The sequence below is a fragment of the Pseudophryne corroboree genome, chromosome 11 (assembly GCF_028390025.1).
Source record: "Pseudophryne corroboree isolate aPseCor3 chromosome 11, aPseCor3.hap2, whole genome shotgun sequence".
NCBI classification, from domain to species: Eukaryota; Metazoa; Chordata; class Amphibia; order Anura; family Myobatrachidae; genus Pseudophryne; species Pseudophryne corroboree.
The window spans coordinates 292133743-292146281 of record NC_086454.1 but is presented as its reverse complement, the minus strand read 5'-3'; the positions used below and the strand labels follow the sequence as shown (position 1 = coordinate 292146281).

Below are 12539 nucleotides of genomic sequence, written 5' to 3'. Positions count from 1 at the left end.
GCCTATCTCCTCAGCACACAGCGCCATTTTCTCTCACAGAAAAGCTGGAGAGAAGGCTCCCAGGCTCTCCCCTGCACTGCACTACAGAAACAGGGTTAAAACAGAGAGGGGGGGCACTGATTTTGGCGATATTGTATATATATAAAAGATGCTATAAGGGAGAAACACTTATATAAGGTTGTCCCTATATAATTATAGCGTTTTTGGTGTGTGCTGGCAGACTCTCCCTCTGTCTCCCCAAAGGGCTAGTGGGTCCTGTCCTCTGTCAGAGCATTCCCGGTGTGTGTGCTGTGTGTCGGTACGTGTGTGTCGACATGTATGAGGACGATGTTGGTGAGGAGGCGGAGAAATTGCCTGTAATGGTGATGTCACTCTCTAGGGAGTCGACACCGGAATGGATGGCTTATTTAGAGAATTACGTGAGAATGTCAACACGCTGCAAGGTCGGTTGACGACATGAGACGGCCGACAATCTATTAGGACCGGTCCAGGCGTCTCAGAAACACCGTCAGGGGTTTAAAAACGCCCATTTACCTCAGTCGGTCGACACAGACACAGACACGGACACTGACTACAGTGTCGACGGTGAATAAACAAACGTATTTCTCATTAGGGCCACACGTTAAGGGCAATGAAGGAGGTGTTACGTGTTTCTGATACTACAAGTACCACAAGAAAGGGTATTATGTGGGAGTGGAAAAAACTACCTGTAGTTTTTCCTGAATCAGATAAAATAAAATGAAGTGTGTGATGATGCGTAGGGTTACCCCGATAGCAAATATTGGCGTTATACCCTTTCCCGCCAGAAATTAGGGTACGTTGGGAAACACCCCTTAGGGTGATAAGGCGCTCACACGCTTATCAAGTGGCGTTACCGTCTCCAGATACGGCCGCCCTCAAGGAGCCAGCTGATAGGAAGCTGGAAAAATATCCTAAAAAGTATATACACACATACGGTGGTTATACTGCGACCAGCGATCGCCATCAGCCTGGAGATGCAGTGCTGGGTTGGCTTGGTCGGATTCCCTGACTGAAAATATTTTATTCATGTAGAGCATTTAATAGGATGCATTCTATATATATGTATGTGAGATGCACAGAGGGATATTTGCTCTCTGGCATCAAGATAAGTGCGTTGTCCATATCTCCCAGAAGATGTCAGGGACACGACAGTGGTCAGGTGATACAGATCCCATACGGCAGATGGAAGTATTGCTGTATAAAGGGAAGGAGTTATTTGGGGGTCGGTCCATCGGACCTGGGGACCACAGCAACAGCTGGGAAATCCAACCTTTGTTACCCCAAGTTACATCTCAGCTAAAAAAGACACCGTCTTTTCAGCCTCAATCTTTCCTTTCCCATGAGGGCATGCAGGCAAAAGGCCAGTCATATCTGCCCAGACATAGAGGTAAGGGAAGTAGACTGCAGCAGGCAGCCCTTTCCCAGGAAAAGAAGCCCTCCACCGCGTCTGCCAAGTCCTCAGCATGACGCTGGGGCCGTGCAAGCGGACTCAAGGTGGGGGGGTAGTCTCAAGAGTCTCAGGGCGCAGTGGGATCACTCGCAAGTTGACCCCTAGATCGTACGAGTATTATCCCAGGGGTAAAGATTGGAGAGTCGAGACATCTTCTCCTCGCAGGTTCCTGAAGTCTGCTTTACCAACGGCTCCCTCCGACAGGGAGGCAGCATTGGAAACAATTCACAAGCTGTATATCCAGCAGGTGATAATCAAAGTACCCCTCCTACGACAAGGAAAAGGGTATTATTTTTCCACACTATATTGTGGTACTGAAGCCAGACGGCTTGGTGACACATAGTCTAAATCTAAAATGTTTTGAACACTTACATAAAAGGTTCAAATCGAGATAAAGTCACTCAGAGCAGTGATAGCGAACCGGAAAAAAGGGGACTATATGGTGTCCCTGGACATCAAGGATTACCTCCATGTCCAAATTTTGTCCTTCTCATCAAGGGTACCTCTGGTTCGTGGTACAGAACTGTCAATATCAGTTTCAGACGATGCCGTTTGAATTATCCACGGCACCCCGGGCCTTTTTACCAAGGTAATGGCCGAAAAGATGTTTCTTCAAAGAAAAAAGGCATCTAAATTATCCCTTACTTGCACGACCTAAAAAGGGCAAGTTCCAGAGAACAGTTGGAGGTCGGAAGAGCACTATCTAAAGTAGTTCTTCGACGGCACGACTGGATTCTAAATATTCCAAGAATCGCAGCTGTTTTCCGACGATACGTCTGCTGTTCCTAGGGATGATTCTGGACACGGTTCAGAAAAAGGTTTTTCTTCCCGAGGAAAAAGTCAAGGAGTTATCCGACCTGTCAGGAACCTCCTAAAACCAGGAAAGGTGTCTGTACATCAATGCACAAGAGTCCTGGGAAAAATGGTGGCTTTTTACGAAGCAATTCCATTCGGCAGATTCCATGCAAGAATTTTCCAAAGGGATCTGTTGGACAAATGGTCAGGGTCGCATCCTCAGATGCACCTGCGAATAACCCTGTCGCCAAGGACAAGGGTATATCTTCTGTGGTGGTTGCAAAAGGCTCATCTATTGGAGGGCCGCAGATTCGGCATACAGGATTTGATCCTGGTGACCACGGACGCCAGCCTGAGAGGTTGGGGAGCAGTCACACAAGGAAGAAACTTCCAGGGGGTATGGACGAACCTGGAAAAGTCTCTTCACATAAACATTCTGGTACTAAGAGCAATCTAAAATGCTCTAAGCCAGGCGGAACCACTCCTGCAAGGAAAACCGGTGTTGATTCAGTCGGACAACATCACGGCGGTCGCCCATGTAAACAGACAGGGCGGCACAAGAAGCAGGAGTGCAATGGCAGAAGCTGCCAAGATTCTTCGCTGGGCGGAGAATCACGTAATAGCACTGTCAGCAGTGTTCTTCCCGGGCGTGGACAACTGGGAAGCAGACTTCCTCAGCAGACACGATATTCACCCGGGAGAGGGGGGTCTTCATCCAGAAGTCTTCCACATGCTAATAAACTGTTGGGAAAGACCAATGGTAGACATGATGGCGTCTCGCCTCAACAAGAAACTGGACAAGTATTGCGCCAGGTCAAGAGATCCACAGGCAATAGCTGTGGACGCACTGGTAACACCTTGGGTGTACAAATCAGTATATGTGTTTCCTCCTCTGCCTCTCATACCAAAGGTATTGAAGATTATACGGTGAGGAGGAGTAAGAACAATACTAGTGGCTCCGGATTGGCCAAGAAGGACTTGGTACCCGGAACTTCAAGAGTTGGTCACGGACGACCCGTGCCCTCTACTTCTGAGAAGGGACCTGCTACAACAGGGTCCCTGTCTCTTTCAAGACTTACCGCGGCTGCGTTTGACGGCATGGCGGTTGAACGCCAGATCCTAAAAGGGAAAGGCATTCCAGAAGAAGTCATTCCTACCTTGATTAAGGCAAGGAAGGAAGTCACCGCGAAACATTATCACCGCATTTGGCGAAAATATGTCGCGTGGTGCGAGGATCGGAGTGTTCCGACGGAGGAATTTCAACTGGGTCGTTTCCTACATTTCCTACAATCAGGATTGTCTATGGGTCTCAAATTGAGATCTATTAAGGTTCAAATTTCGGCCCTGTCAATATTCTTCCAAAAAGAATTGGCCTCAGTTCCTGAGGTACAGACTTTTGTTAAAGGAGTACTGCATATACAGCCTCCTGTGGTGCCTCCGGTGGCACCGTGGGATCTAAATGTAGTTTTAGATTTCCTCAAATCCCATTGGTTTGAACCATTGAAAAAGGTGGATTTTAAATATCTCACATGGAAAGTGACTATGTTACTGGCCCTGGCTTCCGCCAGGAGAGTATCTGAATTGGCGGCTTTATCTTATAAAAGCCTTATCTAATCTTCCATTCGGATAGGGCAGAACTGAGGACTCGTCCGCATTTTCTCCCTAAGGTGGTATCAGCGTTTCACCTGAACCAACCTATTGTGGTGCCTGCGGCCACTGGCGACTTGGAGGACTCCAAGTTGTTGGACGTTGTCAGAGCCTTAAAAATATACATTTCAAGGACGGCTGAAGTCAGAAAATCTGACTCGCTGTTGATACTATATGCACCCAACAAGTTGGGTGCCCCTGCTTCTAAGCAGACGATTGCTCGTTGGATTTGTAACACAATTCAACTTGCTCATTCTGTGGCAGGCCTGCCACAGCCTAAATCTGTTAAGGCCCATTCCACAAGGAAGGTGGGCTCATCTTGGGCGGCTGCCCGAGGGGTCTCGGCATTACAATTCTGTCGAGCAGCTACGTGGTCGGGGGAAAACACGTTTGTAAAATTCTACAAATTTGATACCCTGGCAAAAGAGGACTTGGAATTCTCTCATTCGGTGCTGCAGAGTCATCCGCACTCTCCCGCCCGTTTGGGAGCTTTGGTATAATCCCCATGGTCCTTTCAGGAACCCCAGCATCCACTTAGGACGATAGAGAAAATAAGAATTTACTTACCGATAATTCTATTTCTCGGAGTCCGTAGTGGATGCTGGGCGCCCATCCCAAGTGCGGATTATCTGCAATACTGTACATAGTTATTGTTAACAAATTCGGGTTATATTGTTAAGGAGCCATCTTTAAGAGGCTCTTTCTGTTATCATACTGTTAACTGGGTTTAGATCACAAGTTGTACGGTGTGATTGGTGTGGCTGGTATGAGTCTTACCCGGGATTCAAATTGCCTCCCTTATTGTGTACGCTCGTCCGGGCACAGTACCTAACTGGAGTCTGGAGGAGGGTCATAGGGGGAGGAGCCAGTGCACACCACCTGATCTGGTAAAAGCTTTACTTTTTTGTGCCCTGTCTCCTGCGGAGCCGCTATTCCCCATGGTCCTTTCAGGAACCCCAGCATCCACTACGGACTCCGAGAAATAGAATTATCGGTAAGTAAATTCTTATTTTTTGCAATCTTTATTTAGACTTGAGAAGCATATACAATTAGCAACACCATGGCAGTGAATTCACAAAGCAGAAACCATAGGCCATAAATATTGGCGGCATACCTTCTATTAATGTATAAGGACACAAAGACAAACGGGGAAAGCGGGAAGGGGGAGTGATGATCCTAAGGGTGGTGGCACTGCTGGGTCCCATGGCGGTTTCAGAGCTTTTAGCTTAGCTAGAACATTTATTCCCAGGTTTAACTGAAAATATACTTGTGCTTAGGTGAAAAGACTTATAGCATTGTTTCTTCTGTTTTTCAGGACCACTTCAGACATGACTAAGTCCTTCTGTCCACACTGTGGAAATTTGACTCTGAAGAAGGTGGCTGTGTCCGTGAATGAGGATGGCAGCTTGCAGATGCATTTCTCCCGGAATCCCAAAGTGCTCAACACTCGTGGGATGAGGGTAAGACCTCGCGCTCTCCCTACTGCAGGTCATGAGATGTTCTCCTTTTGTGGTAAACTACTGATGAGAATATGAGCCGCCACAGAGAAATATATTGAGGGTCTTTGAAGTCCACCAGCAGGAAACATGGGCCCAAATGTATTAAGCCTTAACAAGAATATAAATTGCAGATGGATAAAGAGTGTGTCTATTCCTGCGTCTAAACACCCTGTTTAGTCCGCGAGAACCGGCCTTCCCTGACATGACAGCGTGCAGAATTTAATAGCACTGGGAGCATATTCCTGGCGCTATTTAATCAGCTCTGAATTGAATTGAGCCCATGGTGTACAGATTAACTGAATATCTGCTTTGGTTGCTTTGAGGTAAAGGGTGCACTTTAATGGGTACATTAACGAAGTGAGCCGCCACTTCTCAGTCTGTTTAAACAGGAAATTTAACATGGCAATACCACACACCATGAATAGTACTACTATGTTAAGTTTCCTGAGTAAAACACAAGAAAAGCCATTTATACCTTATTTGTAAAACTTTTCTAAACTGATCATGTAACAGCACTGTGACGTTTGCTATTCCACTTATGGCCAGCAGGTGGCAAAGTAGTGTTCTAGGGCAGTGGTTCTCAAACTGTGTGCCGTGGCGCCTTAGGGCACTTGCAGGGATGCCTTGGATTGGTGGTCCAGGACCGATTCAAATTATTTATGGTCAATGTAATAGGCAAAACCAGTGCTGGTGGCTGACAATCATAAAATATGTGGCCCAACAGAAGCAAATATTGTCCCTCACCACCCTAGCAATGACATATATTATAAACACAATTTTACTTAATTTATTCTTTTTTTAATTTCTCAATAAGAAACGTTTGGCCTAGGCGTGCCATGAAAAAAATTCTGATACGCTAGGGTGCCGTGGTTCAAAAACGTTTGAGATCCCCTGTCCTAGTTATTTGTGTTTTGAGTATATCAGGTCACTTGCAGGCAATGTTCACTCAATGCCTAAACTGTGATTCTATTGTTAGAATGTTTCCTGTGTGTGGGCTCATGATATTTGTGAATATTGATCATATATCCTATTGTCCCTTTTGCATTTAAGACCTCCTATGTTACATAGCATGCCTTATATCTTATTATATGACATTATTGGCTGCTTTAGTTCTATATTTGTTCAGCATATGGAGGGGGTGATGATAGTAATCTGATAGTAATTTACTACTTATAATAGAAGACAGTGGCAGTGAGTAACACAGAATATGTGGACGTACATCAGTTATCCACGTGTAGTGCAGTACATAGTAGCACATGGTAATAACATATAGTGCCCTGACTACACGCAGTAGTACATAATTGCACATGGTAATAACATATAGTGCCCTGACTACACGCAGCAGTACATAATAGCACATGGTAATGGCATATAGTGCCCTGACTACACGCAGCAGTACATAATAGCACATGGTAATAACATATAGGGCCCTGACCACACGCAGCAGTACATAATAGCACATGGTAATGGCATATAGTGCCCTGACTACACTCAGCAGTACATAACAGCACATGGTAATAACATATAGTGCCCTGACTACACGCAGCAGTACATAATAGCATACGGTAATGGCATGACGTGGCCCTAAGAGCACATGTTAATGGGTATGTCCTGCAGGCTTTTACTCATCACCCTGACTATGTGTTTTCTGCAGTACTCGCTGCCAACCCCACAAGGCGGGAAACACGCCTCAAACCCACACTTGGTTTTGGACCAGAATTTCCCCCAGCAACGTCTCTCCAAGAAGGCAAGAGCCAAAACAGATGTGTTCAACCCAGACTACATTGCCGGAGCTTCGCCCTTTGCAGAAAACGACATTTACAGCCGCGCTGCCAACCTGAATATCCGAGATGGAGCGTCAGGAGCAGGGCGCAGGCGGGTGAACCCCAACGCTCCCAGGAAAAAGTGTGTGAAGAAGAGATGAGGAACATGTTTCAGGATATATTTATTTGAAGGTGCCTGTCATCAGTCTGGGCAGCAGTGGAAGATCATGCCTCTGTGAGGAAATGACAACGTATAAAGGCAGGAGCCGTGTTACAGGTGTATAAATGAGATGCCGTTGCTGAAGCTGTGTTCATGAGGCAGGAAGTAAACGCCCTCTTTAGTTCTGTCTACTACAGCCTCCGCCAGTCTCACCCTAGTGACCATATGTCTAATAGGGGGGCGGGGAGATGTAAGTGACGTTTTGCGTGTCGTAGTCACTGTTTTGCTAACCACACAGCATATGTCCAGGCTTCTTATAATACAGTGATGCATGGCTAAAGAGATGTGTGTAAACAAGTGTGATATTAAGATATAAAAATAAATACGTGTTTTTAATAATTCTAATGACGTTCCTTTCATATTTGCATGTGCTTTCTAAGATGGCAAGTGTTGGAAACTTGCATGCTTGATTACAGCACTGATGTAGGGTGTAATAATAAAAAAAATAAAAAACTCTGGGTTTCTGGGCTAACATAATAATATAGATCAGTTGACAATATTTTTTAGTTATCTATCCAATGTGAGGTCAGTCATCCCTTTATGTCAATTAACAACATATTTAAAAAGGCACTATATATTGAATCCTGAGTATAAGTACCAGATTTGCGGTCTCCTAGGTAACGTACACAGCATAGTGTAGCCAGTAATGTTGTTGTGAGTATAACGGACATGTCACACATCCCATATACATAGCCAGAATGTAATAACCTATTGCAGCCTTGGTTTACGATATTAGATAACAGACCTGTTTTGGATTAAGTCTGTATTTATTTTAAGCTGCTGTTTTTAATTTCCATTTTTAATACCAGGAGCAGGTTTTAGAATCTCTGCATTATAAATCAACATGCATGTAGGTAGCAATTGGGTGTTCTCCAGTACAGACACATGCAATTTAGATACATGGGGTAGCTACATCCTTAGTCCCCTTTAACCCAGTGTGTTGTAAGCCGTATGGCGGTGGATTTGACGTCTCTCTCTTTGCACAGTATGCATTTCTTTCCACCTCGCCGCACACCTAGGCTTCTAGGTTGCATAAATTCTCGAGCAGAAGCTAATCGTGTGCTGAGTGGATAACCCAGGTGCACTAGTACAAAACAGAGGCATTTGCGGGTAAATGACCCGCAGTGAAGAATTCACGAGGAAACGGTGACATCGCTGATGCAGAAGCGGTCTTACAAATCAGGACTACCATAGTCTATCCACAGGAAAACAAAACAAAGAAACTCCGCTGTATTAAATCTGCTGGTGAGAAGGGAACCAATATATCTCTTTGCAATTTTACTTTAATAAATTACATTTTCCAATGTTTGTAAAGTATGGAAATCAAATTCTACACATGGAGTTATACTTTAGGTGGTTAGAGCGACTATTGAGAACAGAGTCATGCGTCTTCCTGTGCCATGCGGTGTGGGGTTGCGGCTGCATCTCCTAGGAGTGTAAAACACAAGACTCCTGTCCGTGTATGTCAAGTGAGCTTTGTAAATGCCGTCCAGCTAGTATTAAATACAGTTTCTCTAACGTCCTAGTGGATGCTGGGGACTCCGTAAGGACCATGGGGAATAGCGGGCTCCGCAGGAGACTGGGCACTCTAAAGAAAGATTTAGTACTATCTGGTGTGCACTGGCTCCTCCCTCTATGCCCCTCCTCCAGACCTCAGTTAGAATCTGTGCCCGGCCAGAGCTGGGTGCTCCTAGTGGGCTCTCCTGAGCTTGCTAGAAAAGAAAATATTTTGTCAGGTTTTTTATTTTCAGAGAGCTTCTGCTGGCAACAGACTCTCTGCTACGAGGGACTGAAGGGAGAGAAGCAAACCTACTCACGGCAGCTAGGTAGCGCTTCTTAGGCTACCGGACACCATTAGATCCAGAGGGATCGTATACAGGTACCTAACCTTGATCGTCCGTTCCCGTAGCCGCACCGCCGCCCCCCTCGCAGAGCCAGAAGATCAGAAGCATGAAGACATCGAAATCGGCGGCTGAAGACTCCTGTCTTCACTTAAGGTAGCGCACAGCACTGCAGCTGTGCGCCATTGCTCCCACAGCACACCGCACACTCCGGTCACTGTAGGGCGCAGGGAGGGGGGGCCCCCTGGGCAGCAATTAAGTACCTTTTTGGCAAAAGTAGACATATATACAGTCTGGGACTGTATATATGCCCGAGCCCCCGCCATTTTTTACACATTAAAGCGGGACAGAAGCCCGCCGCTGAGGGGGCGGGGCCTTCTTCCTCAGCACACCAGCGCCATTTTCTCTTCACAGCTCCGCTGGAAGGACGCTCCCCAGGCTCTCCCCTGCAGTATACAGGTGCATTAGAGGGTAAAAAAGAGAGGGGGGGCACATAAATTTAGGCGCAGAAATATATTAACAGCAGCTACAGGGTAAACACTAAGGTACAGTGTAATCCCTGGGTTATATAGCGCTGGGGTGTGTGCTGGCATACTCTCTCTCTGTCTCCCCAAAAGCTTTGGTGGGGTCCTGTCCTCAGTCAGAGCATTCCCTGTGTGTGTGCTGTGTGTCGGTACGCCTGTGTCGACATGTTTGATGAGGAAGGATACGTGGAGGCAGAACAAGTGCAGCTGAGTGTGGTGTCGCCGCCGACGGTGCCGACACCTGATTGGATGGATATGTGGAAGGTGTTAAATGATAATGTAAACTCCTTGCATAACAGATTGGATAAAACTGTAACCTTGGGACAGTCAGGGTCTCAACCCATGCCTGATCCTACAGCGCAGAGGCCGTCAGGGTCTCAAAAGCGCACACTATCCCAGATAGTTGACACAGATGTCGACGCGGAATCTGACTCCAGTGTCGATGACGATGAGGCAAAGTTGCAGCCTAAAATGACTAAAGCCATCCGCTACATGATTGTAGCAATGAGAGGATTTATATGTATGGGGAGAAAAAGCATGAGGTGTCTTTTCCTCCTTCACATGAATTAAATGAATTATGTGAAAAAGCGTGGGATTCCCCTGACAGGAAGGTGATAGTTTCTAAGAGGTTACTTATGGCGTATCCTTTCCCGCCAACGGACAGGTTACGCTGGGAATCTTCCCCTAGGGTAGACAAGGCGTTGACACGCTTGTCTAAGAAGGTGGCCCTGCCGTCTCCGGATACGGCCGCCCTAAAGGATCCTGCGGATAGAAAGCAGGAAGCTATCCTGAAGTCTGTTTAAACACATTCTGGCACACTGCTGAGGCCAGCAATTGCTTCGGCCTGGATGTGTAGTGCGGTAGCTGCATGGACGGATACTCTGTCTGAGGAGATAGATACCCTGGACAGGGACACTGTTCTACTGACCCTGGCACATATCAAGGACGCGGTCCTATATATGCGGGATGCCCAGAGGGACATTTGCCTGCTGGGCTCTAGAGTTAACGCAATGTCCATTTCTGCCAGAAGGGTCTTATGGACTTGGCAATGGACAGGGGATACCGACTCTAAAAAACACATGGAGGTTTTACCTTATAAGGGTGAGGAATTGTTTGGGGACGGTCTCTCGGACCTGGTTTCCACAGCTACGGCTGGGAAGTCAAATTTCTTGCCTTATGTCCCTCCACAACCTAAGAAAGCACCGTATTACCAAATGCAGTCCTTTCGTTCTCAGAAGAGCAAGAAGGTCAGAGGTGCGTCCTTTCTTGCCAGAGGCAGGGGTAGAGGAAAAAAGCTGCACCATGCAGCTAGTTCCCAGGAACAAAAGTCTTCCCCGGCTTCCACTAAATCCACCGCATGACGCTGGGGCTCCACAGGCGGAGCCGTGGGGGCGCGTCTCCGACATTTCAGCCACCAGTGGGTTCGCTCACAGGTGGATCCTTGGGCTATACAAATTGTGTCTCAGGGATACAAGCTGGAATTCGAGGTGATGCCCCCTCACCGTTACCTAAAATCGGCCTTACCAACTTCCCCCATGGAAAGGGAGATGGTGTTGGCGGCAATTCACAAACTTTTTCTCCAGCAGGTGGTGGTAGAGGTTCCCCCCCTTCAACGGGGAAGGGGCTACTATTCCACTATGTTTGTGGTACCGAAACCGGACGGTTCGGTCAGACCCATTTTAAATTTATAATCCCTGAACATTTATCTGAAGAAATTCAAGTTCAAGATGGAATCGCTCAGGGCGGTCATTGCAAGCCTGGAAGAAGGGGATTTTATGGTGTCTCTGGACATCAAGGATGCTTACTTGCATGTCCCCATTTATCCGCCTCATCAGGAGTACCTCAGGTTTGTGGTACGGGACTGTCATTACCAATTCCAGACGTTGCCGTTTGGCCTGTCCACGGCACCGAGAGTTTTTACCAAGGTGATGGCGGAAATGATGGTGCTCCTTCGGAAGCAAGGGGTTTCAATTATCCCATACTTGGACGATCTCCTCATAAAGGCGAGGTCCAGGGAGCAGTTGCTGATCAGGTAGCACACTCTCAGGAAGTGTTGCGTCAGCACGGCTGGATTCTGAACATTCCAAAGTCGCAGCTGATTCCTGCGACGCGTCTGCCCTTCCTGGGCATGATTCTGGACACAGACCAGAAGAAGGTGTTTCTCCCGGAGGAGAAGGCTCAGGAGCTCGTGACTCTGGTCAGAGACCTCCTTAAGCCAAAACAGGTGTCGGTGCATCACTGCACACGAGTCCTGGGAAAGATGGTGGCGTCATACGAAGCCATTCCCTTCGGCAGGTTCCATGCGAGGATCTTTCAGTGGGATCTGCTGGACAAGTGGTCCGGATCGCATCTTCAGATGCATCGGATGATCACCCTGTCCCCCAGGGCCAGGGTGTCTCTTCTGTGGTGGCTACAAGGTGCTCACCTCCTCGAGGGCTGCAGATTCGGCATACAGGACTGGGTCCTGGTGACCACGGATGCAAGCCTCCAAGGGTGGGGGCCAGTCACTCAAGGAAGAAACTTCCAAGAGCTGTGGCCAAGTCAGGAGACTTGTCTGCACATAAATATCCTAGAGCTACGGGCCATATACAACGCCCTGAGTCAAGCGGAGCCTCTGCTTCGAGACCAACCAGTGCTGATTCAGTCAGACAACATCACGGCAGTCGCTCATGTAAACCGCCAGGGCGCCACAAGAAGCAGGGTGGCAATGGCGGAAGCCACCAGGATTCTTCGTTGGGCGGAGAATCACGTGCAAGCACTGTCAGCAGTGTTCATTCCG

The 12539-nt window shown here is 47.3% G+C and overlaps 1 protein-coding gene across 1 annotated transcript in view; it reads left to right on the top strand.

Moving 5' to 3' along the window:
* NOB1 (NIN1 (RPN12) binding protein 1 homolog) overlaps positions 1–7740 on the top strand; it is a 77044-nt gene extending 69304 nt beyond the window's left edge. Inside the window, exons 8-9 of the mRNA XM_063945463.1 lie at positions 5229–5373; positions 7067–7740. Of these exons, the coding sequence (XP_063801533.1) occupies positions 5229–5373; positions 7067–7336 (415 nt within the window). The 3' untranslated portion in view covers positions 7337–7740. The remainder of the gene's footprint in view (positions 1–5228; positions 5374–7066) is intronic.
* Positions 7741–12539: the final 4799 nt, after the last annotated feature.